At 33.5% G+C, this 27,301-nt stretch overlaps 4 protein-coding genes across 4 annotated transcripts; 2 read left to right on the top strand and 2 right to left on the bottom strand.

The window, feature by feature from the left end:
- Nucleotides 1-2,362: 2,362 nt before the first annotated feature.
- Nucleotides 2,363-3,968, bottom strand: LOC129802768 (uncharacterized). Its single transcript, XM_055848845.1, has 2 exons — nucleotides 3,692-3,968; nucleotides 2,363-3,627 (listed from the first exon to the last, which is right to left on the bottom strand). Exons 1-2 carry the CDS (start codon nucleotides 3,919-3,921, stop codon nucleotides 2,466-2,468), a joined length of 1,392 nt encoding a protein of 463 aa, XP_055704820.1. The 5' UTR covers nucleotides 3,922-3,968; the 3' UTR covers nucleotides 2,363-2,465.
- Nucleotides 3,969-4,190: 222 nt separating this feature from the next.
- On the bottom strand, nucleotides 4,191-5,274 carry LOC129802769 (uncharacterized). The gene is made up of 3 exons (XM_055848846.1): nucleotides 5,152-5,274; nucleotides 4,806-5,084; nucleotides 4,191-4,552 (listed from the first exon to the last, which is right to left on the bottom strand). The coding sequence occupies exons 1-3, from the start codon at nucleotides 5,200-5,202 to the stop codon at nucleotides 4,247-4,249; spliced, it is 636 nt and encodes a 211-aa protein (XP_055704821.1). The 5' UTR covers nucleotides 5,203-5,274; the 3' UTR covers nucleotides 4,191-4,246.
- A 3,909-nt stretch (nucleotides 5,275-9,183) lies between these two features.
- Nucleotides 9,184-16,041, top strand: LOC129800257 (xanthine dehydrogenase-like). The gene is made up of 8 exons (XM_055844526.1): nucleotides 9,184-9,205; nucleotides 9,697-10,383; nucleotides 11,303-11,742; nucleotides 11,812-12,102; nucleotides 12,170-12,442; nucleotides 13,827-14,592; nucleotides 14,659-15,191; nucleotides 15,382-16,041. Exons 1-8 carry the CDS (start codon nucleotides 9,184-9,186, stop codon nucleotides 16,039-16,041), a joined length of 3,672 nt encoding a protein of 1,223 aa, XP_055700501.1.
- Nucleotides 16,042-21,504: 5,463 nt separating this feature from the next.
- Nucleotides 21,505-24,624, top strand: LOC129802767 (uncharacterized). The gene is made up of 2 exons (XM_055848844.1): nucleotides 21,505-21,695; nucleotides 23,993-24,624. Exons 1-2 carry the CDS (start codon nucleotides 21,623-21,625, stop codon nucleotides 24,481-24,483), a joined length of 564 nt encoding a protein of 187 aa, XP_055704819.1. The 5' UTR covers nucleotides 21,505-21,622; the 3' UTR covers nucleotides 24,484-24,624.
- Nucleotides 24,625-27,301: the final 2,677 nt, after the last annotated feature.

The following is a 27,301-nucleotide window of genomic DNA, read 5'->3' as shown; positions in this document are numbered from 1 at the left end:
AGTTTTTATTTTAAGTTAACAAATAGAGGAAGCTGGGGCAGTTGTAAACATTTTTGATAGGCGAGTATTTCCGAGGACAGAATGATTTTTTGGGTATGGACTATAAATCGAGGCTAATTAAGGTGTTGGAAAATAAGTTATATTTCTAGGAAAACTAAAATTATATCACTGTTCATTTTCTATTTTTTTTTATTAAATGTTACCGTGAAAATATTACTAGGGTAGATATCAAAACATCATTTAAAAACAATGTAAATCTGTATTTCTCTACTAAATAATATAATATAACTCTAAAACACATCAAAATGAACTAATTTAGTGACATTTTGATTTTTTTAATTTTCATTATTATCATATTAAAATTTAAATGATTACACGCTTAATCTCCAGAAATATCTTAATTTTAGGAAAATAAGAAAAATATGATTTTTCTTTCTAAAGTGTATGGTTAGCCATTTCTTCAGTGGACCGTTAACGTCCTTTAAAATCGAAATAAGTTTCTCATTGTTATATACTCAGAAAAATATTTTATAAAATTGTTCGTAAGTGTTTTTGAGTTCCTACTGGAGACTTACGAAATGCTCGAAAATTGCAAAAAGTGTGTAGGTTTTTTTTACAAACTTTGTTCGTCACATTATTACTTGATGAGCATTCTTTGTTCTTTTACAAACATTTGTTCGTAAAATTTTTTCATTGTTCGTAATTTTTTGCCAGACAAACAAAAATGTCCACAAACATTTACGATCAATCTTACGAACCGTAAAATTTTATGTACCGTAAATTCGAAGCTCTTGTTAAAAGGGTGTTACAAATAGCGTCATAAAAAATGAACAATTTCAGTTTCGTTCGGAAAGAGTACTTTTGTACGATTATCCTTATTTTTAGCTTGGTTCCTACTTCCTTCCATTTTTTTCCAATGATATTAACTGCAGAAATTGCTCTCTTATTTAGATCCGTCTATGCTAGTCAATCGTACAATTTATTTTGTAATCTTCCAGAACACATTTAAGGAGCTATTTCGCCTTAGATTTTTCTAAAGAATATCAAGTGTTAGGACTTTTTTTAGCATTAATTTACAATTTGAAATTATTTTATATAGTTGCTTTTTTTTTTAATTATTGACTTAAGGGACATACTCTACTCGGAAATTTTAAGTTTATGCAAATGCTGTATTGAGATTGGCATTATTGATTTTGACAATTTAGCAAAGTAATTTTTACTCAAATTCTTAAAGGGCCTCTAACAGAAAATGTTTCATATCTACTAGTTCTTCTACTTGATTGAAATTGAAATTATTCGTGAATGGACACAATTCATTCCTCATACACATTAATGCCAAATATCCTTGATATTTTGAATTTTCTTATTTTAAATTCTTCTGCTTTTTGGAATTTCGTGAATTTGGGTTTGGATTAATGAAGAAAATATAAAAATTAATTGTACAAAAAAAAAACTGAAAAAAGCTGATTTGAAAAAGAAGCTTTCGGGCTAAAATCTATGTATATTAGTATCTTCACCCTTTTGTCAACGAAGAAAATATGTATGTATGTATATATAGCAAATATACATAGTTCTCCTCGCCTATAAGATTTTTAGAGGTGCTGTTCATTTAGATCTGTACCACTGTATTTGCATATTTGATTAAATTTACAATTTTAAAATTCACAATTAAGAAATAAACGATAAAGTAGAAAAAAATTGTATGTGAATGTCATAATTAAGAAGCTTAATGGTTAAAGATAGAAACGGAACGGTTTTATCCTTTCTATATTCATTAGAAGATGAGACTGAAATTTTGAGATTGATTAGGATCATGCTTAGGAGAATATTTTCACATTTATCGACTTTCAAAAGGAATTTTATAATAAACAAAAAGCAAAGCATTTTTCATTCAATAAAACTGCATACTCATTATTGTACGACTGTGTTATATTTTCCCAATTTCTTTTATAAATCGACCTTGCTGAGTATGACATTCTTAAAAAAGCAATTATTTTGCAAAATCCATAAAGTGAAAGACGTAGAAAATGATATCGAGGAATTAGGTGAAACAATTTTTTGTCAAAATATTTTCAGGCCACCAAAATTTTACCTTAAACTTTTAATCAACCGTATCATTAACTCTTTCGTCTCTTTTGGGACTCTGAATACCCAAAGCAGCATATGAATGTTCTGTGAAAAACAATGTTTTTTTTTAATTATTCAGAACTGATAAAAATCCTATTCATGTGGATGATTACAAACCATAAGGATGTCCAAATGTAAGATATTTTTTGTAGGACCTCAATTAATTCCTGAGCTTAGATATTCCTGCTTAGACCGCAGCATATGCTGCGGTCCAGGAAGAGTTAAAAAACATCAATTTTTTAATTCATTAACTTTATTCATCTTCAAATGAAATAAGAACAAGAATAAGAAATTTTTTTATCACCTATCATTTTATTAATATCGCATGTAGTAATATTCTAATGGTGCTTATACACCTGACTACCTTGCTTAAGGGTTGTTCCTGATGTATGGTGCTGGGGTTTCTTTGCACTCGGAACAGTGAGTTGGCTAGCACTCATGGAAGTATCGTAGAAGATACTCTGAGATACTGGATTTTGGTCATTCGTCTCCATATTTGGCATTTCGAATGTTCCAATATCGCCGTTGTATCCAATCTGTTTCAGGTACTTCTCAAAGTCTTGCTCATCTTCCATCAGAAGGGCATGCAGTTCATCTTCCTCAACAATTGTTTCTGTAACACCATCCTTATTGGCATTGTACTTATGTGTATGTCTCTTCTGATGATTTTTGTCATAGTTTTGGGATTTTGTGAGACCCTTGATGAGATCCAGAACATCCTTGGTTTGTTGAATAAGATCATCAGTGAGATAACCATCTTCAAGTCGGTGAGATGTATGGAAGTGAGGATATCTCTGAATTGTTTCAGACAGCATCTGCATGTAGTCATAGTTAGGTGGTATGGCAACAATTGGGGAGTCAACAATAGGTGGTGGAAGAATTTGCAGCATTCCATCCCGTTCCAGATACTTGTGACCAAGTTGATCGTAAATATATCGTGGAGATGCTCCTACGATGCTTGAGGGATGTGATCCAGGAATGTAGGTCCTTGGTTCACCATTGACAATTTCAATGAATTGTGGTCGAGGTGGATAGATTGGTCCAATTAGGAAGGGAGAATGACAAAATGGACATGCCTGGTTGAGTCCTCCACAATTTGAACAGTTTGATGCCCTATTGATACGATTTTCCTCCTCTTCCTTACTCTCTGTGATGTGATTCTGCTCCACTGAACGGGTCTGGCGATTCAAGGCTGGCTTCTTGAGTTTACTAAACCTCTCGGAAATTTTCTCACCCAGCTTCTTATCCATCTTACTCTCCAACCAAGCCTTGAACTTGGACTTTTTGTCTGACTGACGAGTAGATTTTTTGGTGTTCTGCTGTGTTGACCGACGTCGGCGAATCTTCATCATCTGGTAAGCATCGCGATCCATTGAGCGACTTCTGTAATTTATAGGGATGATGTCGTCTACGGGATCTTCCAGCATCGTTGGCATCATTGGTGGAGCCTTGATGATGGCCAGTTTGTCAATCCACATTGGATTCTTGACAATTGGTGTCCTAGGACAAGAAAGAGGACGGTGTTAAATATTGAAGAGGAGGATAGACTTCCAGAAAAACTTACATTTTCTCTCCTTCTCGGGAAGGCTGAGGGAACTCCATGTGGAGATTGATACTGAAGTGCGCTGGGGCGATACCCTGATCGGGGTGAGACCCGTCTAGTTCTTGATCCATATTGTACCAATTGTCGCGCAGATTTTCTTCAGCTGGAACATCACGTCGGAAAACTCTATCGCTGAACGCACTGGTTAATTTTAGTGCAATCAGGATGATACCAAATACGGAGAAATTCATCTTGGACACGATTCACTTATCACACGCAGCTGGACTGCTAGTGGCCAATGATGATTATGAGCTAAGAACATGCGGTTTTATACCACTGACTCTTTTCTTCCGCAAAAAGTTTTATTTTGCTATAAGACACTTTTTCCAGAGACATACATCAGCTTTTTAATTTCTGTATTTCCTTCATACTTTTGGTAACATTTCTACCTATGCAAGCTTTTCTTTATTTAATGCATGTGTTAAAGAAATGAAATTGCAAGAAAAGTAAAATAAAAGCATCGAAAAGCAAACCTTCTTTTATTTGAACTTGGTATTTTACCACTGTTGACACATTTTATTTATTATAAAACAGAGGTGATAAGATATTATCAGCTTTGGAGAGCAAAATTCCGTTGATATATCTTAAAAAATTCTGTTTCTCCTCAATTTTTTCCTCCACAGCTTCAATAGGGTTCTCAAGATAATCCGGCAAATTCTGCATCGGAGCATTCGCCGGGATGAACTGAAGATTCCCCGCTGCATTGACCGTCCAATATGGTGTTCCAGGTGGTAGGGTTTCCGGTGAAAGAATTTCAGGAGTTAGTAACTGTGGTGCGATTGGGGGTAAGTTATCTGGAGCAAATCGGTCTAAATCATCCGACTGTAGCAAAGAAGTGGGATTAAGAATAAAGCTCCAGGTAGATTTATAGTAAAAGCAACAATGGTTGTGGCTTGCAACAGTACATTTATTCATTAAAATCTCATGGAAAATTTTACAAGAAACTTTTTAAGGAAATACTAGTGATTTATGCAAGATCTTCTCGATATGGAGAAATAATGGCACATGTTGTCAGACCACAACCACAAATACTTCGGCTAGGATTAAGAGGATTTGGAATATTAGGGAGGCGTACTTGTTTCGAGCAGAGGCATCGGGCTCCAAAGGCTGTCTGATCCAAGTCCTGCACCAAATCCGGCGTATCAGGAAGAATTGGATTGATTGTTGGCAGGGCTGGCAAGGGTGGCATAAGAGGTTGTCCACATCCACAGCGACAGATATTGGGATTGATAACTTGATTCTGTGGCAAAGGTTGAATTACTGCAACGATATTTCGTGGTTTATTGAGCCTCAATCTGGCCCGTGGTCCACAATTGCACATTGCATTGTTACGACAAAAACACCCACAAACACTCTGAAATTATACAAAAAAATTACCATTAAAATAATTATTTTAACAAAATCCTAAAATGATAAATCACCTGTAGTGCTATAATTAGAATCACAGAGATGAGAAGAAATTTTGCTCTCATCTTGATCGATTAAACAATGATTTTTTTCTTTCAGTGAGAAATCCCCAAGTGAAGTAGAAACGATCAAATGACAAGCTAAAGCACTCTTAACACTTATAAATCCTAAAATCTCAAGGAAAGTTGGGGTGAGATGGGAGAAAAAGAACAACGTCCAGGGTCGAAAGATATATTTACTTTCTTCTCTTGGCATTTTATTACAAAGAACATGTAAAAACATTGTGTAAAAATGTTGATGTCTCTGCAATTGTAATAACAATGTCTATTAACAATAAAACTTTAGAATATCAACAATTTATTTTTTGTAGTCTTTTCAATTGTGTCATTTTAGGTTTAATATTAGACGTTAAACATTTAAATTGTTTCATTTACAGTGAAATTCGAATGTAGAAAATTAATTCCACTTCAATTGAACTAATATATATTCAAATAGTCGATAGATAAAGTAATCCAAACGAGTAGGGTAAAGTGATATAATTTGGAATTAGTGTTACAAGTTGGACAATTCGACGGTACAAGTTGGACATGGCTTTTTTCTTGATAAATACAGTACAAAATTTGTTTTTAAGCACAAGGAACCAAATTATAAAATTAAAGCATTAAAAATATACAAACAAAAATGAAATACTAAATTTATCAATACAAAAAGCCCTGTCCAAATTGTACCATTATCGTCCAACTTGTACCACTGTCCAACTTGTACCACTTTACCCTATAGGGTAAATTAAGCTAATTCAAAACCTGCTTCAAATTGAAATTTTTCGCTACTCCAAATGGAAACGTCACAGTTTTCATGATAAATACAGTACTAAATTGCTATATTTATATATTTTCTATACCTCAGTTTCATTATTTAGTTAATTTTGCTCAAAATAAAGCGAAAATCCATTCATATTTACAATTTTTAATTTGTTAATTTCTATCAAAAATTAAAAATGTACCTTTTCACCATCGAATTTTTTATCGATCGACCTTGTTTTTCAATAAAAAACACAATGAGGTGACTGTTTTTTATTCGTTTTGTCCAACATTTATATCACATTTCTGGATAATTAACGGTACACGAAGTTTTCAAATTAATTACCTATTTCGTGAACAAAAAGGGTTTTTCTGAAGTGTCTGCAAATGCTTCAATAGGAAATCCTGGAAATATGATTTTTTTTGCAGAGATTTTCTTATTGTTTTAGATGATAAAGGTGAAAAGACCAGGAATAAGAACAAATCCTGCATTCAAGAGCAACTCAACAAGGTTTTGGAAGCCTTTCGTCGCGGTTTCACTTACACTGTTTGTCTCTAATTAGAAACTTTCCCTTGTCTCCATTTGAATTAATTTGTTTCCATTAGAAGCATTTTCCACTCGCATATTTTTCTTGTATTTAAGAAGTTTTCAGATTATATCTAAAGAATTTTCACTAAACAGTAACATTCTAGATGAGTCAAGGAGCAAATTTATGTAATTCTCTTCAGAAAAACTTGAACTTAATCAATGTGTTGAATCTTCTGTCAAAAATAAAGCGTCTGGAAATGATTTTGAATTAGGACATTTAACTCTCTCGTCTCTTTTGGGACTCTGAGTACCCAAAGCAGCATATGAATGTTCTGTGAAAAACAATGTTTTTTAATTATTCAGAACTGATAAAAATCCTATTCATGTGGATGATTACAAACTATAGGGATGTCCAAATGTAAGATATTTTTTGTAGGACCTCAATTAATTCCTGAACTTAGATATTTTTGTTTAAAAGATGGTGAAATTGGCTTGCAGCATATGCTGCGGTCCGGAAAGAGTTAATCTAAGTCCAGTTTTTTATGCAAAAACTCAGTGTGGGAAGTTACCTGCTTCATCCTATTGTCTCCTTTATTTTCATAAAATAAAAAAAAAAACAATTTCATTACACAATTGATTCAGCAAAATTGAATTTTATAAGATATTGTTTCTTGGAATAAAAGAAAATAGTAATTAAATTTTTTGTCGCTTTCAGTTCCAAAATGAAGTAAACTGTTGTCTCTGCAAATTCTCCAATTAAGAACATTCAGCGATTCCTAAAAATTACTAGAGTAGAAATTTTATAGATAAATATTGTAACATCAAGCTCTTGGACCAATAAAATGATTTTCATGATGTCTCTTCGGCTTCTTCAGTATATTTTTTTTGAATTATTTCTTCAGTTTTACTTCAGATATCACACAGTGAAGTTCGATTTAGTTTTCAAGAAAAAAATTATTAAGGGATGGGCAATGATATAAGCAGAAAAATTACTAGAGGATATGTGAAAGAAAAGTAAATTTTACAAAACTGTAAAAAAAGTTATGTGTTATTAATAGGTGTATTTTCTTATTTTTTTAAGCAAATCGGAGATATATTTTACAATAAATGGTACACCCTTTAAAGGTAATGGATTTATATTTTAGCATTGTAGGGGGAAGTAGGGCTACATTGTTATACGATTTTAAAAGAAAATTGGCTTTCAAACAATTATGGAACAAATAAAAAACAATTATGGAAGTAAATAAAATAAATGAAAGGCCCACCTTCTTTTAGAAATATGCGAAAAAATCGTATATCAATGTAGCTCCACAGCTCAAAATAGCCCCACCTTCCTCTAATTATTCTAATGTATGCTTCAAGTGGTAGATTTAATCACGGGAAATGTCCAATCTCTGAAGAACAAGTGAGATCAGTGAATTTTGGTGTTCTAAAGTGAAATAATTGTATTTATTCAAAAGTCCTATTACAAAAATCTTTCTGAAATTCTAATCTGTCATCAAATTCCTGAATTTAAGTCTGAGGAAATCATAAGCAACCTAAAGAAAATTTTCCTTCCAATGTTACCAAAAAAATCATTTGCGAAACAATCCTTAAATTTTAATCTGATTTGCGTAATGTGAAGTTAAAGACAATTATCCCTGTCTAAGAATCCGTCAATTGAAAGTATATAATTGAAAGAATATTAATTGAAAGAATAAACTTATGAGAGTACTTTTCTAAAACGAAATATATCTCAATTCATTTGTTTTCTAAACTTTTTTTTTAATATAGTGTAAGTGTACCAAATTTCGGCCAGCTTGCAATTTCGGACACCTCTTTCGTTCCTCAATATTCCAGAAAATTTTAGTTTTTGAAAACTCTAGAGAATATACAATACAAAACAATAGCAAAAAATGTCCATTCTACGATCGAGATGATGTGAAAAAGACTTTGGAAGAATTCCGGAAGGGCACGTATCTATGAGAATCAAGGCCATCACAGCTATATCTACATTTTTCTTCAGAAAAAAATATTAAGAATAATTTTAAAGAAAATAAAGACGATAAACTGTATACAAGGTTCCAAGCATCAACACTTCTTAAAAAGAAGTCACAAAAAATCTAATTTGTATTAAAAATATTAAATTTCAAACTTAAGACTTTGGCGCTTGCAAGCAACTATGCCTAAATTTGGCACACTTAACCTACATACTTAATTGTTTTACTTTTACTCGTTTTTTTGCTTGTCCTATTCCATAATACTCCTTACCAAGGCCTTAAGTCTTGATACTTTTTTTTTAGAAAAGCCTGATATCCTTAAATGGGTCAAAATGAAAAAAAAATCCTAAATCCTAAATGGGTCAAAATCCCGGAAAGCGAAAAACCCGGATTCCAAAATTTCGAAGAACCAAAATTCCGAAAGTCAATATTCCGAAAATCAAAAGGCCAAAATCCCGAAAAGCCAAAATTCATAATGGTCAAAATCCTGATAGGGACTAAATTATATGGCGAACAGTATGTAGAAGAATTTCCCAAAGCATAGAAAATTTCCCTTTGCCTCCAACAGGCGCAGGTGCAATCATGGAAGAAACTATGACACTTTTAAAAATTCGGGACTTTAACGTTCGGGATTTTGTCGTTCAGGATTTTGGCTTTTCGGGATTTTGGATTTTCGGAATTTTGACCGGGGACTCGGGATGGAATATGATATATTGCCAATCCTAGTTTTCAAGTTTAATGGTATCCAGAAAACCCCAAGGTGCTATCTCTAATCATTTGATCTCTCACTTAAAATTTCTCAAGTTTAAAATTAATTTTAATTAAAGAAGAATTGTTGTAATAATAAAAATCATTAAAGTAGATCACACTAAACAATATTTTTGATAATTAGATTGAAATGACGACTTTATTTTACTTATTAACCTTTTACATAATTATTTAGGCATATAAGTTGATCAATAAAATACCTCACTCCTATAACTGAGTTCCCTGAATACGTATATAAAATATCACTCAAAAGAAAATAAATTCATTTCAATAATAGAATAATTTCTTTATTTTCACTTTACTTGTACATGAAATTTTATTGGCAAACGATGAATAAATCTTCAATTTAATTTTAATAGAATCTTGAATGAAACAAAAAAAGTAAAAAGTTAAATGGTTGAATAGAAAAATTTCATAATATGTTGCGATATTGTTATACAAATAATTGAATTTAATTCAAATTATATCTTGCAATAATTTCAGTTTCTGTGGATAATGTTCCTCTGGACACAACACTTAATACATTTATTCGACTTTATGCCAATCTAACGGCCACGAAATTTATGTGTCGAGAAGGTGGTTGTGGTTGCTGTATTGTTACTCTCCATGGCCTTCACCCAGTCACACGGCAATTATCTTCGTGGTCAGTGAATTCCTGCCTCTTTCCAATCTACTCATGCCATGGATTGCATATAGTGACTGCTGAGGGTCTAAAGACGGACAATCATGGTCCTCACATTTTACAGAGACACTTGGCTTCGTCATTTGGTACCCAATGTGGATACTGTAGTCCTGGATTCATCATGACTATGTATGGTTTGCTGGAGGCCCGAAATTACAGTGTAACCATGAGGGAGGTTGAAGATGTTCTTGGTGGAAACCTTTGTCGATGCACTGGATATCGACCAATTTTGGATGCCTTTAAGTCATTTGCTATTGATGCACCAGGAACTGTTGCTGACATTGAAGATTTACCAAAATCTTGTAGTATTGGACGGAACGTATGCTTCGAAACATGCTACAGTGAAGTACATCTATGCCTATCATATGGGGGTCAATGGCACAAGGTTTATACCGTTCCGGATATTCTGCGGGTTTTGTTATCAATTGAAGATTTTTCATATACTCTTGTGTCAGGAAATACAGCCAGGGGACTTTATCCTAATAACGGTGAGAATATCTTGTTCATTAGGGTAAATGTTCTAATTCAAAACCATTTCCAGACGCTTTAACTTTGACAGAAGATTCAACACATTAAGTTCATATTTTTTCAGAAGAGAATTACATAAATTTGCTCCTTGACTCATCTAGAATGTTACTGTTTAGTGAAAATTCTTTAGATATAATTTGAAAACTTCTTAAATACAAGAAAAACACGCGAGCGTAAGATGATTCTAATTGGAAACAAATTAATCCAAATGGAGACAAGGGAAAGTTTCTAATTGGAGACAAACAGTGTAAGTGAAACTGCGACGAAAGGCTTCCAAAACCTTGTTGAGTTGCTCTTGAGTGCAGGATTTGGTCTTATTTCTGAAATTTTCTCCTTTCTCATCTAAGAGAATAAGAAAATCTCTCCATAAAATCATATTTCCAGGGTTTCCTATTGAAGCATTTGCAATCATTTCAGAAAAAACCTTTTTGTTCACGAAAAAGGTAATTATTTCATTTGAAAACTTTACGTACCGTTAACAATAAATATTAGCACTTAATTTAACTAAAATTAGCCAGAAATATGTCAAAAATGTTAAACAAAACAGATAAACAAGAGTCACCTCATTGTGTTTTTCATTGGAAAACATGGTCAATAGATGAAAAATTCGATGGTGAATAGTACACTTTTAATTTTTCTGAGATATTACCAAATTAAAATTTGTGAATATGAATGGATTTTCGCTTTATTTGCAACAAAATTAAACAAATAATGAAACGTGGTAGAGAAAATATATAAATATAATAACTTAGTATTGTATTTATCATGAAGACAATGACGTTTCCATTTGGAGTAGCGAAAAATTTCCATTTGAAGCAGGTTTTGAATTAGCTTAATTTACCCTCAGTCTTTTGTATTTAAACTTATTTTCGTATTCAGACCATCCGGATGTCTACATTGACATATCCGGAGTACCAGAACTTCGAACGATATCCGTGGATACAGTGCTTCAAATTGGAGCCAATGTTCCATTAACTGAAGTCATCTGCGAGCTCCGTAAGGCTTCAGAAACCCGCAGTGATTTCTTCTACTGTCGTCAAATTGCTAAGCATATAGAACAGATAGCACATCCTGCAGTGAGGAATGTGGGAACCATAGCTGGAAATCTATCAATCAAGCATCAGCATAACGAATTTGTGTCAGACATATACATTTTACTGGAAGCTATTGGGGCTACCCTAACAATAATATCTTCCGGGGGAAGTATAAGGATTGTTGGTATTGCGGATTACATGAAGATCAATATGAAGAATCGGATAATAGTCAAAATAACTCTTCCCTCGCTACCGAAAAAGCAATATGAGTTCTTTAGCTACAAAGTTCGTAAAAAAAATCTTGATTTTTTCAAAGGAACGTTTTAAGACTGATCTGAATGGTCTGAATTTTAGGTAACGTCAAGAGCCCAGAATACCCTTGCCCTTGTGAATTGCGCTTTCCTGTTCAAATTCAACGCAGATCATTCAATGGTTCTCAATGCAAAATTATGCTTTGGCGGACTTAATCCACATTTTACCCATGCCACATGTACGGAAAATTTTCTGATGAATCAAAACTTATTCAAAGACTCTACCATTCAAGCAGCTTGTTTAAGGCTTGAGAAAGAATTGGTTTTGGATTGGGTACTACCAGCTCCATGTTCAGAGTACCGAAAAATGGTTGCAATCGGTCTCTTCTACAAGGTTAGGATATTAATAATGTTATTATTATTATTATTATTATTATTTATTGCAAGACGAAAATTTGTAGGCTGTTGTAGGTATATGTCCATCGGACAGGGTTAGACCAGAAATCCGAAGTGTTGGACAGGATATTGAAAGGATGTTGTCGTGTGGAGAACAATATTTTTCAGACAGTCATATCCATAAACCGATCATCAAGTTAGAAGCCATAGGTCAGTGCACAGGTGATGTGAAATACATCAATGATATGCCCTACATGCCTAATGAAGTTTGGGGAGCTTTTGTATGTTCTTCAGAAGCTTCAGCCACGATTGTCAACATTAACACCAGTAATGTTCTGGTAAGTTAATTTTTTTTAAAATTAATGCGCGATTTCGACTTGGTTCTTCTACTCCTTTCTACAGCCAACGTTTCGGAAGGGGATGGCTAAAAACGTTGAATAGAGTATAAACACTGAGGGAGAAAAATCCGAAAAAGTTAAAATAACATTCCGGAAATGTTAATTTTACCCTGCAGATTGTTCCGAAAACGGTGTAAATATTACCCTTTTTAGGTATATTATGGGTTAAAGTTATCCTTCTTTTATGTTGATTTTACAATTTTTTTTGTTTGTTGTTGTTGCTGTCGAGATTGTTCTTTTTGTTGACAATAAATCGGAACTTTATGCACCATTAAAATTGGAACGTCTTGATTTGACATCTTGAATAATCAAATTTCTTTAGGGGCGTTAAAGGCTATTTTATCCAAAATTCCTATAGCTTGGAATTCGAAATCTTTAGTGTCAAAGTTAAAGCTTTAACTTAAATTTTTAGGCTTCTTTATCTCAGAATTGGGGGGATAGATTTTAAGATTTAAAATTTGTCTATGGGTCGGTCATATTCCTTTCGGAACTGCACCCAGGCCACTTATTTGGGTTCATTATGCACTCGCCATTCTCCTGGTCTATCTTAACATCTTAACCCCCAAAGGCGAGTAAACCTGCTCCATATCACAGTGTTCTGTGTACGTTCTGATACACACAGTACTGCTTTACATCACGGTAGACCAGGCTCGGTTTTTGGATCTGGGCAGTGAATGTGTATTTGTATTCGACTGAACTTATTTCCTATACCAAGCTTTCTTTTTTTAGGCGGTTCATTGTAAATGCATTGGCATTACTTTTCCATTCATTCACTGCACGAATTCGAGACTAATACAACAGCTGAAATATCTGCAGCTGCCTAGTCTCGAACCCGAGATCTTAAGGTCATAGAGCCACTATTCTATCCACTGATCTGTGGAGGCCCCTATAAATTAGTTGACATAGTTTTGGTAGGACGTACTACGGTTACAACCAATTGCTGATTCAGGACCAGTCTGATTCAGTCTGATTCAGGTCCAGTCGCCACTTTCCACTTCCGTACCTATAATGAGCTTGCGTCCTAACCACGCTGTGGACCCATCGAAGACCGGTTCAGCCTTGTGTCCTTTACATGTTTATTGCTACATTTCTCTAGTCAAACCATCCAAAAAGATTTCACATCCTTATCTCATTTGAGTACTTGTGCTACTCATATCGAATGGTTGTGCTACTACGGAAGTCAGTTCTTACGTTGGGATGCTTCTGTGGGACTGGGCAGAGTAGTACCGGTCGATGGTGAGATCGGTTGTGTACCACAGCAATTCTGGTCCTGTCCATCAATCACATGTCCACATTTGTATTTATGTATAATTATAAATTTCAGAATATGCCAGGAGTGGTTGCGTTCTACGGTGCCAAGGATATAACAGGAATGAATAATTGTTGTCATCCAGTAATGGAACAGTTTGAATCACAGGAGCTATTTAGCAGTGGTCGAATAATTTACCATGGTCAACCAATTGGAATGATTATCGCCGCTACATTAGATATAGCTCAAGCTGCTGCTACTCAAGTCGTCGTGACCTACCGCCGAGATATAAATACTAGACCTATCGTTAGCATTAAAGATGCAGTTGAAGAAAGCTTCTTTTCGCAGCAGAAGCATGTAGGTAGAGATATGATAAACCCACTAAATGCCATAAGTAATGGATTAGATACTGCACATACTTTCTCCGGTCAATTTGAAGTTGGTGCTCAGTATCATTTTACCATGGAACCCCAGACTACGATATGCATTCCAAATGGGGATGGTATTGATGTATACTGTTCCACGCAGTGGTTGAACTTCGTGAAAGTCATAATAGCACAAGTATTGAATATACCAGAGAACTTAATCTCAATGAAAGTCAAAAATGTAGGAGGTGCATATGGAGGAAAGCTGTACAATAGTGTTTTTGCAGCGGCAGCTTGTGCTCTAGTTTGTCGACTACAGAGGCGACCAGTTCGATTCGTTTTATCTCTTGAAACATGTATGATTACATTGGGTAAGAGACTTCCAGGTTTAACTGAATACAAAGTGGATGTTAGTACAGCTGGAAAAATTCAAAAACTCAACCAAGAAATATGGTTAGATTTTGGAGCAGTTATAAGTAATGCATTAGACCGCACTGTTACAACGGCTGTGAAAAATTGTTATAATTTTGAATTTTGGTCAGTTAAGGGAAAATGCATGAAAACTGACACACCGCCAAACACATGGTGCCGAAGTCCGGGACATGTGGTAGGATTTGCAATGATTGAGAATATTATGGAGCATATTTCGAGGGTGGTGAATTGTGATCCATTGGATATACGCCTGGAAAATATACCTGAAGACTCTCTTATGAAGAAAATTTTGCAAGATTTTGCAAAAAGTGTCTGCTATAGGGAACGTAAGGTGGAAATGCACTCTTACAATCACATGAATCGATGGAAAAAACAAGGAAATGCTATTGTTCCACTTAAGTATGAAGTTGAATACATTTATATAAACACATCTAGCGTGTTTGTTAACACATCAGATGGTACAGTTAATGTTATTGTTAGTGGTGTAGAAGTAGGACAAGGACTCAACACAAAAATTGCACAGATTGTTTCTAAAACACTTAACGTACCTCTTAGTTTCGTCAAAGTAGATCCTACGAATGGACTGATTTGTAATGGGGGGTTGGGCACAGTTGCGAGTCAGACAAATGGTGCCGTTGGATTTGTAAGTGTTCTTTAGATCAGAGGCGTGCAAAAACCGTTGAAACCGAATAAACGTCAAATGAAACATGGTCAAAACGCTATAACAAACTTATTTTGACGTTAATTCGGTTTCAACGGTTTTTGTACACCTCTGCTCCCTCTGCTTTAAATGTAGAAACTTATCTTAATTTAAAATTAAATAATATTTTCAGGCTACACTAAAGGCTTGCAAGGAAATTTTGCATCGTATGGAACCAGTCAGGAAGGAAATGGGTGATGTTCCCTGGCGCGAGCTGACTCAAGAGTGCTTCAAACGTTCAATTCCACTCTCATCTATGCAATATCATCAACCGAATGACAGTCCAAACTATGATGTATGGGCTGCAGCCTATGCTGAAGTTGAAATTGATATTATCACAGGAGCTGTGATTGTCAAACGTGTGGACATTGTAGAAGATGTTGGGAAGAGCATTAACCCGCATATTGACATAGGACAAATTGAGGGTGCTTTTGTCATGGGACTTGGATATTGGTTGCATGAACAAGTTATCCACGATCGCTTTTCAGGTGAACTAACAACGCGCAACACATGGACATACAGAATACCAGGAGCTAAGGATATCCCATCTGATTTTCGGGTGACCCTTCTGGACACCTGCAAAAGAGACTTTAGTAGTGTTTTAGGTTCTAAGGCCGTTGGAGACCCTGCAACTTGTCTCGGTGCAGTTCTACCTTTAGCCGTTCGCTATGCTCTGGATTCAGCTCGGCAGGATGCTGGGCTTGACAATGAATGGTATCAGCTGAATTGCCCATTGACCCCTGAACAGATCCAACAAAACAGTGGCACCAAACTCCATCAATTCCAGCTTTAATTATAATATTTTTATGCCTCAAAATTAATTTGTGTGACCAGTTTCATTACTTATTACTTCTCCTTTCGCAAAACTATTAACAAAGCAAAATATGATATAGTATAGGGTAAGTGTGCCAAATTTCGGCATAGTTGCATGCAATCGTCAAAGTCTTAAGTTTGAAATGTAATATTTTAAATTCAAATTGATTTTTTTATTTTTTTCTTCTGAAAGAGTTTTGCTTGGAACCTTTTAAAGAGTTTACCGTCTTTATTTACTCTAAAATCATTCTTAAAACATTTTAAAATGAATAAAAATATAGACATAGCTTTGGTGCCCTATTTCGGCCACCTCCATTCTCATAGTTCCTTGCCCTTCGGGAATTAATCCAATATCTTTTTCACGTCATCTCGTTTGTCGAAGCTACATTTTTTGTTATTCTTTTGCATTGTATAATCTCTAGAGTACGTAAAATCTAAAAGTTCATGGAAATTCGAGGAACAAAAAAGGTGGCCGAAATTGCAAGCTGGCCGGAATTTGGCACACTTACCCTAGAAGATTGTGCAGATTGTCGTGAGTGACGTAATTTCAGCAATAATATTTACTTGTGTAAAACATCCGTTAATTGCGCCATAAAATCGCACCAAAGACCAAAAGTGTCAGGGAAAGTAAGCAGAACGATCATCTTTAAATGAGTGGAAGTGGAAAGATACTGAACATCATCATTAAAGAGCTCAGCATCTTCATCATGTCAATATCCATTGTTAAGTGTTAAAAAAAAACTTTAGTGCATTATTTATGTTGATCCACTGAAGGTTGAAATCTTCTCCTTCACATAATGTTTTTCTTAACTTCATACAAAAATTATGTACATGATACTACTGCGGATGCTTCAGTTAAATTCAAGCGAACAAATCATAAAATTTTAAAAGATAAATCTGTTGTAAAAAAATGCATTAAATAAAAGATTTACCATTCATCTACTCAATTCATTCATAAAATATTTTGTGTTTTTTTCTATTCTTTTACGACAGAGTCAATGTAGTTTCACACCTTCGAAGTGCGAAGTATTGCATATTTCAAATAGAGTAATACGAGAAACAATCCCATGTATTCTCGCTAAGATCATAAATTCTTATTTGATGTGTCTATTGCAGCAAAATGGAAATATAAATTTTGAGAAGACGATATCCTAGGAACCACTAATACAGTATCAATTCTAACTATTTTCATGCTAAATCTTACTGGTTTGTAATTGCCTAGAACCCGGCTTAGCAGCCTATGTATTCTTATCAAGAATTTAAGGTTTCAAATACATTTTCAATGAATTTAAACTACCGCCAAACGGGAGATACGAAATAGAAGGTTTAATTAAAGGCCATTGAGGCCATTTACACCGCCGTATTGGATTGAGATTGAATTGTCCCAAAATCGGATTTTAGGACAATTCAATCTGAATCTAAAGCGACATGTCTAAATGACCTCAAGGAAACCGTTTAGATCGCGGCCTTACGGTGCTGTCACACTAGGATTCTTCACAATTTAATTTTAAATTGAATTCAGCAAATTGAGCATTAAAATTGCTAGAACCACTTGAAATTTTTCATAGCCGGGACACATTTTTGCGATATATTTGCTAAATTAGATTTTGTTACATTATTAAAAAAATGAGTGAGTCCAGTGATGAGGAAGAAATTTTCCTACTTTATGTAGAATACATGTTCAATAAAAATGTGTCTCGAGGTAAAAGGAAGAGATTGTGGGTCAGAAAATGGATCCAAGAGAGATCTGCCCACGACTTTATTGAAAAAATGTATGATGATATCGCAACTGGTGATTTTTTTGGGCACAACAATTTTCTTCGTATGGCTACTGAAGAATTTGAGGAACTACTTCACATAGTTGGACCTCATTTGCAGAAAGAAACAACGAAAATGAGGATGTCTATATCGCCTAAAATTGGAATTGTTGAGCAATTTTAACATTTTAATTTGCTGAGTTGAAATTAATTTGAGCAACCACATTTATGCTATTTTAGCATATTTAAACATATTTTGGTGGGTCAAGTATTAGTTTATATCAATAAACAAGCGAAAATCTATTAATTCAAATGATTTTTAATGCAAAATAACGCATGGGAACAATTCATCTGAAAATTAAATTGAGTTTACAAATTGAAAAAATCCTAGTGTGATAGCACGGATAGATTGAGGCTTAAGGCGTCTACACATTGGGAGCAATTTTCGTCAAAAATTGCGTTTTTGACAGAGATTTGACGTTTCCCCCTACAACGCTGCAGGGAATTTCCTTCAAAAAAGCTATTTTTGACAAAAATTTCTCCCAATGTGTAGAGGTCATTAATGATCCGAAATCCGATTTTGGAACAACTCAATCCGAATCTAATGCAGCGGTGTAAATAGTCTCATTGTCGTATAGTTGAAAAGCCGGCCTAGCCAACAGTTAAAACGTACTCCAAAATGAAAAAAATCACGATATGCTTTTTACAATTGTTCAACAAAATCAATTTATTGTTAGGGACGAGAAGTGTCGACTTGGGTTAGGGCTCCTTGAGACTACAAGCCGCTATCTTGAACCGTTTGGTCTTCTAGAACTCAAAGTTTACAAAACTAACGGTCAGTGAACTAGTTAGCCATATCTTGGTTTTGTATATTAGGGGTCATATGATAACTTATTTTCGGGTTCCGGTCAAAATCCCTAAAGCCAAAATCCCAAATGGCCCAAAATTCCGAAGACAAAATCCCGAAAGCCAAAATCCCGAATTCTTAAAAGTGTCATAGCTACTCCCATGATTGCACACACGTACCCGCGCTTTCTAGAGCCAAAGGAAATTTCTTTGTGTTTTGGAAATTAATCTACAGATTATCCTCCGTATAATTTCAGGATTTTGAACATTTGGGATTTTGGCTTTCGAGATTTTTGCCCTTTTGGGATTTTGGCGTTTGGGATTTTGGCTTTCGGGATATTGGCGGTCGGGATTTTTGCTGCCTCTGCTTATTTTCGACACTATCGACTGTAGATTCTGAAAAATTTAAACGATAACTGCAATTCCTGTATCTAATATAGATGTTTATCAACAGGCTCATTCTTTTAATTTGGGAATATCACAATGAATGGCCCAACAATGCGTGAAAAGTCCACATTCACTTAATGTAACAGATATGGATTTATCGATATTATCGATTCGATAGTGTTGAAAATTATCATTTCATCCCAGACTTTCGAATCTTCCACTCGTGAAAAGTTGGACAAAAAAATTAAGATATTTTTTGTAAAAATTTTAAGATAAAAAGAATTTGACATACGAAAAAACGAACATGAAATGATAATTTTCACAGAAATGTGCAAAGCAAAGATCGATCAATTAAGTGAGACTTATGTTTAATGTGATCTAATCGTTTCATCATATTCATCTGCAATTAAGCTGGCGGCAGACGAAGAGTATAATTTTGAATTAAATTTGAATTAGATTCAGTTACTCAGTGCAGCTGCACAGAAAAGAATATTTCGTAAAGGTATCCGTAAATGTTTAATATTTACGCAAATATTTAATCGCAAATCATATAACCCACAAAAAAGTTTATAAAAGTTTGTTCCTTTTTCACAAACACCGTTTGTAACATAATTGACGAACATGTTTGTTCCTTTATTTGTTTGTAAATGTTCGTAAACACACGAAAAAAGGTTCGTAAAATTTAGTTGTTTGCTCGTAAATTTTTGCAAGAGAAACAAAAAATCCTTAATAAATAGGGTAGACTGGGGCAAAAAGTCACAAATCGAAAATTTTAAAATTCAATATCTTCCAAGATAAATAAGATAGCGGCTTAAAATTTGTTCCATAGATAGCCTCCATAGGTCTTCTTCAATGTTGTAAGTTTGTTAGAATTTGAACAAGGAATTTAGAAAATAAAAAATATTTAAATTTTTAGCCCTATTTTTGAAATATTTTCCGTGCAGAAGATATCAATTATTAGCTACTTATATTAAATTTGATGCACTGATGAATATTTCCCAAATTATCTGGATATTCTTTGAATACGAATCCGCTATTTATTTTAGAATTTTACAAAGATTCTGTTCTCCAGAAATCCTTTTATTAAAAAAAAAAGTACCAAAAACCGAAACAATTTTTGATGTCCCACGGTGAAAAGAAACGTCAATGCTATGTGTCGCCGCTTGTTGTTTGTATTGGTCAAACGATTTGCAGTCTTTTGTGTGTTTTTTGTAAAATATCTTAAAATGCGCTTTTCTCGCTCAGATAGAGAAAACGGTGTTTTACAAAGGTATGGAAGCATAAATTTCCTATGAAAATGTAATCTCGGTATTTTACTTAAATTTACGGAATCCCGTAATAAAGCGAATCAAAATGTAATAATATCTTATGCCTGATACTATATGTCCCAGCATTTTTGAGGATGATCACAAAATTACCTTTTAGAAAACAGCTCAATAAATATATTTCCTTAAAATAGAAGAAAATGACTTTCACAGATTTGTAGAGCGGTAAATTTCCTAGAAAACTGTGCTAATTAGAAATTTTGGAGGTGCTCGGGTAGCTTGTAAAAAAATAAAACATCCGTTTTGTGACTTTTTACCCCAGTCCCCCCTACTGAAGTTGAAAGAATTATTTAAGAATTTTAAAAGTTGAATATTTTAAAATTTTAATAATTCTCATAAATTGGCCTTCATCGGTTTAAGTCTCTCAGAAAACGCTCTTTATTATTTTATTTATAGCAGATTGTAATTCTAAGGCACAATATTAGGATGTATCAACAATGACTAGGGCCTAACTTCATTTAATAAACATAGGACTTTAAAAAAAGTGATATTAAATGAAAATTATTACTTATTAGCCTTTTATTCATTTATTGCTCATTTTTTTCAAATTAAGACGAGTAATTTCACAAAATTATACATAATGTTAAATGGTGTTAAAGGTGTTAAGTTTATTTGGCAGCTATAAACATGTCGTTATACTATGAAATTAAATATTTGCGAAGATCTTGAAAAAGAGGAAATTTTAATATCTACAAGTTCCCTTTGAGTATTTCCGTAAAAATGATCAATTCCTCTATTTGCTAAACAAGTATCTTAAATGATAATTAAAATACAATTGCCAAATATTTCGAATTGAAGGGAAACAAGCATCATCAAGTTCAATGATCCGGAAAGACTTAGAAGTTCATCAATCATCTACAAACTGTTCATCTAATGATTCTTTTTCGGATGTATTTGAACAATGGGTAAAGGAAACCTTCAAAAGACTTAGGCCAATGGTATTTGTGGATCTTTTGCAATTTTTGAGAGTAGCTCGTGGGAGAAGTAAGGCCCATCAATGTGGAGAAGTACTCAATTGTGATTCTATATGGTGAATGGTCAGTGAGTGATGGAGAGTTTTTGGTATTTGCTGGACATCAGAGTGCGGGAAAAAAGTATAAAAACCCACAGCGAACTAGAAGAACTTTCAGTGATCTTGGGATCATCATTGGGATCATAAGCTGCCGTGTCTGTTCACATATAGTGCTTTTGTGCCTAATCGAGAGTAGCTTAAGAGTGATTATTTAATTATTATACAATTGCAACAATGTCGCAATTGACTTCAAGTGCAGCACTTCTTGTGCTGTTCCTCTTGTGTTGTTTCACACAAAATTCGGAAGGTTAGTTTGATTTCTAAATTAGGGTTTTGTTTTCTAATGTTTATTTTAATTATGTGCAAATCTGTGTTACCTAAAATTTATTCATACTATTCATAGTAAGGGTATATCCCGTCAAATCTTTACTCGGCATTCAAACTTAATGTTTCACTTCGTTCCCAAAGGTTCATTAATCTATCGGATTAATTGCTCTTTTTTAACATTCAAAGTCAAATTTTTTTGTATGAATTTTACACTTTATCACAGTAGAAAGGATTATCGTTTAAAAAAATTGTATTAATTATTTGAAGCTATTATTATTAATCAGTGAATAATTCAAAATTATCGAAACCAAAATTCTTAATCTTTGGCAGACCTTTTAGCTCTTTTAGCTCGGTATAATTTCATGAAATCAAAATTCACGTCCCTTTCTTTCTCGAAAGCTTTGCATAAGTCTGTTTCTCTCTTTCAGTCTTAAAATTGGACAGAACTAAATTTAATTTGGTGTGATATTTAAAAGAAGAAGAGTACGAAAGAGTAGGATAGACATATGAAAAGCTTTAAAGAAGGAAAAGGATGTGAATTTTGACTTTATGAAATTTTCCCGATCCAAAAGGTATACCAGTGCCATAAAAAGATTTGTATATGTCTATCCTACTCATTCAAACCCTCCTTCTTCTTTTTAACATCATAAATCAATTTACAGTAGACTATCTCTCAATTTGGCATTTTGGGCAAAATGTCATCCGGTTTATCGATAAATTTTGGCGTCAAAGCCTTTGTAAATTCCACAAAAAACGCTCAATTATAAAGAATCACGATGAAATAGGAGGAACTACAGCGAATTTGAGCGAATTAGCTTCATAATTAAACGTGAAAATTATCAACAAAATTTTTCGCCCGATTGAAAAAGAGCCGATTGAGTGAAAGTCTACTGTAATTCAAATCAATTTGAATGTCAAAAAACAGGTTAATGTTATGTCAAACGTTTGACCACGAGGGCGATGTGAATTTTGATTTCATGAAATTTTCCTGATTTAAAAAGTATGCTGTAGCGATAAAGAATTAAATTTTGGTCATAGAAAAATTAAAATAAATAAAAAATTCGTTAAATCCAAATCGATAATACCAAAATAATTCAAACCATTTTAATTTTCATTTAGATCAGCAAAATTTCATTAAATCAAAATTCACTTCTTCTGGATCCTGATTCTTCCAGATCTAAAAAACCGACGATGAGTAAATTTTTTTAAATGAAACCGACAATTCCAAGATAATTCATAACTTTTAACTTTTCCTTTTCCAAAAGTATTTCATTAATCTTATGCAATAAAAAAAATATTTAGAATTCAAAATTTGATTTCTTTGGCACTGGCATAACTTTTAGATCAGGGAAATTTCATTAAAACAAATTTCACTTATCTTTCTCTCTCAAACGTTTTGCATATGTCTATTCTACTCTTTTGAACTCTTCTTCTTCGTTTGGATATCAATCAAATATTATATTCGATATCGAATACAATTCGAATATCGCATCGTATTAAAAAATTATGACTTAAAAGATGTGCCGGACGTATTACTAACATTATAAAATATGAAAAAAATAGTAAATCTAAAAGAAAATGATTCAGGTTAGCCGAGATTTAGACCTTTTTCACTGTTTATCTCAATTTTGTCTTCTTCAATATTTTTATTATTTTTCGTTATGCCCTAGACACACGACTTAAACCGAGAAATAGCTTAACGTAATTGTAATCAAAATAATGATAAGATTACATTTCCATCAGTTTCAGAAACGGCTCTGTTGTGAATTTAGTTGAAGCATATTTTATTAATATTGAATTACATTAAGGTGTCTCTCAGCTTAAGTCGTAAATGTTGTCCAGTGTATTACTTTTATTTATTTCGATAATTAGTTTTATATCTGTGAATTGCAAAGAATAAGTTGATTTCAGAAAAAAATGATTAAGATATCTATGGTGACAATGATTTAAACTTTGACGGGTTAATGCGACTCTATCCTAAGGTAAAGTGCCCACGAGTGGACCGGTTCCTCGACTCGACCGGTGGTCAATATTTGAATGTTTAATGGTGAATTTCTATAAAATTGTCACAGATTCGTATTTATTTATGGAATAATTATTGACCTATTAATGTTAGATCATACACCAAATATTAGTGCAAATATAAATAAATTGAATAAATAACTCTACCGGTCGAATTGAAGAACCGGTCGACTTGAGGGCACTTTACCTTACTTAAATAAATTTTCAATTTCGAGTTTGTTCAATTTATTATTATCTTTTAAAATTGTTTTTCAGTATTTTGTCAAGAATCAGATGCTACCCCAAGTGTTGAATTATCAGTTCAATCCATGGACAATGGTGATCCATCGGAAACTCCAGAAACGGATGGACCCGATGGACCGGTACCTGAAGTGATTGACGTCAATAACTTACCTCCTTTCCCTGTTTTACGAAACATGCTCCTTGATTCTGACAATGAAGTGGAGACGTTCAATGGATATCACTATGATAAACCAGATATTCCCTTTGAAGATACCAATGTCAATCCAGTTGAAGTAGAAGGATACAGTTACCCAAAACCATCTAATCCCCTAACTTATCCCGATCGTGCGGATAATGTTGTTCAAGAAGAAGATCTGGATCCACGAAATGTTGTTCCTGAAAGTGAACAAGGACCTCCAGTGATTGATTTACCAGATGATTCCATCCGGATTCTAGACGATGAAGTGGCTGATGTTGAGGATGAGGCTCCGGATGCCACAGACGCATCTGATGCAAATCAATAGACAAATATCGAGAGCCCAAAAACCTTGTGTCTCCATCATCAGAATATTTTCGTTCTTTCATCACTGGTGCTTTTGTGTACAAAGAGTGATTTCAATGGAAATATTTACTCCGCAAATACATCAAGAGTTGTGTTGAATCTACTGAGAAATCATAATCAATTGTCTCCACTAAATAGAACTTTTTTGCTCTCAATTTTCAAAGTGCAAAATATGATTTGTTTTTCTTTTAATCAACTACAGGCAACACAAGTATTCAACTAAAAGAAATATTTTTTCCCATCAAAAAATTCATGATATTTACTTGAAAATGGAACATTACAGTTTTGCAAATTGTTGCATTAAGCAATAGTCGAGGACATTAACCTTGACTCTCATCACACAGTAATTAGAATGCAACATAATGTTAACTTTGTGAATGGGAAAAATGATTAAGTCAAATAGTACGTGCGTGAGTTGCCTTTTTTAAATATTGATTAAATGCATGAAGTAATACAAATCATCCTATCGCTCATTTAGTATCACAAAGCATTTTTAGTAGGTGAATTCAACGGTTAAATTTCAAACATTTTTTTACATAAAAGTGGTAAGAATGTTTATCAAAGTTTGTATCAAATGACACTCATGCATTCATACTCAATGAAAATGGACATACGTCTCTGTGATACTGAATGAGCCATATCAAAGTTTCAATGCAGCAGGTAAAGTATATACAAATTTGAAGAATCATTGTTGTTAAATGTCTCCACTTCTGAATGAGTTCAAAATTATTTCGTGGTTAAGTTGAAACGGTTAAAAGAATAATAATATTTTAATAATGGAAAGTCTATAAATTCGTACATAGGGGAAGCTTTCGAGATTCGTACATACTCTAGCTTCGAGCATTTCATATTTTTCCCAAATTCCTTTAATTCATCTGACTTGTCTATGGTAATATATTTGATTAGGTCGTCTTCAGTTACACTTTTATTGAGAAAAGGTCAGATTTTTTAAAGGATTTATGGGAAAAATATGAAGTGTTCGAAGTCAGAGTATGTGCGAAGCCTGAGCGCTTTCTCCTATAATTCTTCTAATAATTTATGATTAATATTGAATTTTAGGTCAAGGTAGGGTGGGATTATTCAAGCTACTCGTCTTCTTTTTTACAATTTTTTTTGATCCCTTTGAGATCACCGTGAATTATCTTTTTTGCATGAATTTTGAGTGCATACTGGTTTATTAGCGACTAAATTGATTCATGTATCATAAAAACATTCCAAGATCGAAAACTGATTACAAAATGTGCATTTTAGAATGTTTTGGCATGAGTAACAAGCTTACAGGCAGAATGAAAAGCAAATTCGAGACAGATAAATAATTTTGTGGACACTTTACCGATTCATTGCTGATTAAATCCGATGCAACTAAGTTGTCCGATGTCCCAAGTGAAAATGGTGGAAAACTCATTTAGAGCAATAAAAAGCATCTCAACTGAAGTATACGTCTTAAATGAAAATTCAGTACAACTTTTACAAAAGTTGTTTAAAAATTCAACAACTTTGCTTGAAATAGACTAGATTTTGTAGTTTAATAATGGTAATTGCTATTACAATAATTTTAGATTATATAACTTAGTTGTAAATATTTTTATTATATATAAAAGGGAAAAATTTTACACAATTTCTAATTAAACAATTAAAATGCTCAATTTCATACAATTAGTGTTAAAAATTTACGCATTTCTGTTACGGTGTTTAGATAACCAGAGAATACGGCAGAATAAATAAATAGAATAAATGCATAGCGCTTGAAATACCAATTTGATCAAAAAACAAATTCGAACTTTGAAAGCAATATTCTAATCTATTATAGAATGTAGTCAAGAGAAAATGAGGTTTCACTCGGTTATGAACATGGTAAATGATACGAAAGTAATTTTGAGGTATAGGAGCGAAGTCAAGATTTCGTGCATTTCGCTAAACATGTGACGCTTTGCCACTCCTTTTAGAATGACTTGCTGGCTATACATTAGACATAATTTATTGAAATATTTCTTTTCAATGTCAAATATTGACGAGGATTGTCTCCACATTGCAAGGATTTATTGACATAAACATTTCAATATCGAAGAAAATTGTCCAGTGTGTAAGCAAATATTGAAATATTTGTTTCAATATGGAACATTTTATTCAATATTTCATTTCATTATTTTGAATGGCTACAAACTAGGCCAAATTATGTCAATAAAAAATTTCAAAGAAATTCTAAATATCAAATTGATTTGATATTATTTCCTTCAGAACATCACAGAACTGCTGGATTTTCCTTGTTCATGAATGAAAACACATCCAAGATCAAAATCCAAGTCAAGACACATCTCTCCTGCTTCCTCCAGAAAATCTCAGATTCTTGGAATTTGGTTATATATTTTGTTCAATCTCCTCAAGAACTCAACTTGGTCAGCACTAATCACCTGCTCCTCCAGAAAATCTCAGAATTTTCTGGGATTTTCTTGTATATTATGTCAAAAACACTTCAGATACATTCTGTGGTCAGAGGATTCCTGGAGCTTCCTCCAGGAAATCCCAGATATTCTGGGAGTTTCTTGTTCATTATGCTCAAAGCACTTCATATAACTAGAATTTTATGTTACTAATTGGAATCCTACAGAGGGAATGAAGGCTTGTGGTTGTGGCCATCCAGTCCTTTTGCTAGCGATGGTAAACTTTCCTACGGTATGATACAAAGCATGATCCTGAAAGTCTGTAAGAATTCAAGTTATTAATTCTATTTGGCTTTTGTTTCCAATCTGAAGTGTTTTTGACATAATATACAAGAAAAT

This window comes from Phlebotomus papatasi, chromosome 2 (genome assembly GCF_024763615.1).
Source record: "Phlebotomus papatasi isolate M1 chromosome 2, Ppap_2.1, whole genome shotgun sequence".
NCBI classification, from domain to species: Eukaryota; Metazoa; Arthropoda; class Insecta; order Diptera; family Psychodidae; genus Phlebotomus; species Phlebotomus papatasi.
Note: the sequence above shows the minus strand (reverse complement) of the source record. Positions and strands in the feature narration are given on the sequence as shown.

What these genes read in the sequence shown, in the direction of transcription:
- LOC129802768 (XM_055848845.1), bottom strand. Translation starts at nt 3,921, where the DNA reads ATGAATTTCTCCGTATTTGGTATCATCCTGATTGCACTAAAATTAACC. An exon ending in TCCCGAGAAGGAGAGAAAAT is followed by an intron (nt 3,628 to 3,691) that starts GTAAGTTTTTCT and finishes TTCTTGTCCTAG; the next exon opens with GACACCAATTGTCAAGAATC.
- LOC129802769 (XM_055848846.1), bottom strand. Translation starts at nt 5,202, where the DNA reads ATGAGAGCAAAATTTCTTCTCATCTCTGTGATTCTAATTATAGCACTA. An exon ending in TTCTAATTATAGCACTACAG is followed by an intron (nt 5,085 to 5,151) that starts GTGATTTATCAT and finishes GTATAATTTCAG; the next exon opens with AGTGTTTGTGGGTGTTTTTG. An exon ending in GATGCCTCTGCTCGAAACAA is followed by an intron (nt 4,553 to 4,805) that starts GTACGCCTCCCT and finishes TCTTTGCTACAG; the next exon opens with TCGGATGATTTAGACCGATT.
- LOC129800257 (XM_055844526.1), top strand. Translation starts at nt 9,184, where the DNA reads ATGGTATCCAGAAAACCCCAAG. An exon ending in GGTATCCAGAAAACCCCAAG is followed by an intron (nt 9,206 to 9,696) that starts GTGCTATCTCTA and finishes CAATAATTTCAG; the next exon opens with TTTCTGTGGATAATGTTCCT. An exon ending in ATGAGTTCTTTAGCTACAAA is followed by an intron (nt 11,743 to 11,811) that starts GTTCGTAAAAAA and finishes TCTGAATTTTAG; the next exon opens with GTAACGTCAAGAGCCCAGAA.
- LOC129802767 (XM_055848844.1), top strand. Translation starts at nt 21,623, where the DNA reads ATGTCGCAATTGACTTCAAGTGCAGCACTTCTTGTGCTGTTCCTCTTG. An exon ending in TTTCACACAAAATTCGGAAG is followed by an intron (nt 21,696 to 23,992) that starts GTTAGTTTGATT and finishes ATTGTTTTTCAG; the next exon opens with TATTTTGTCAAGAATCAGAT.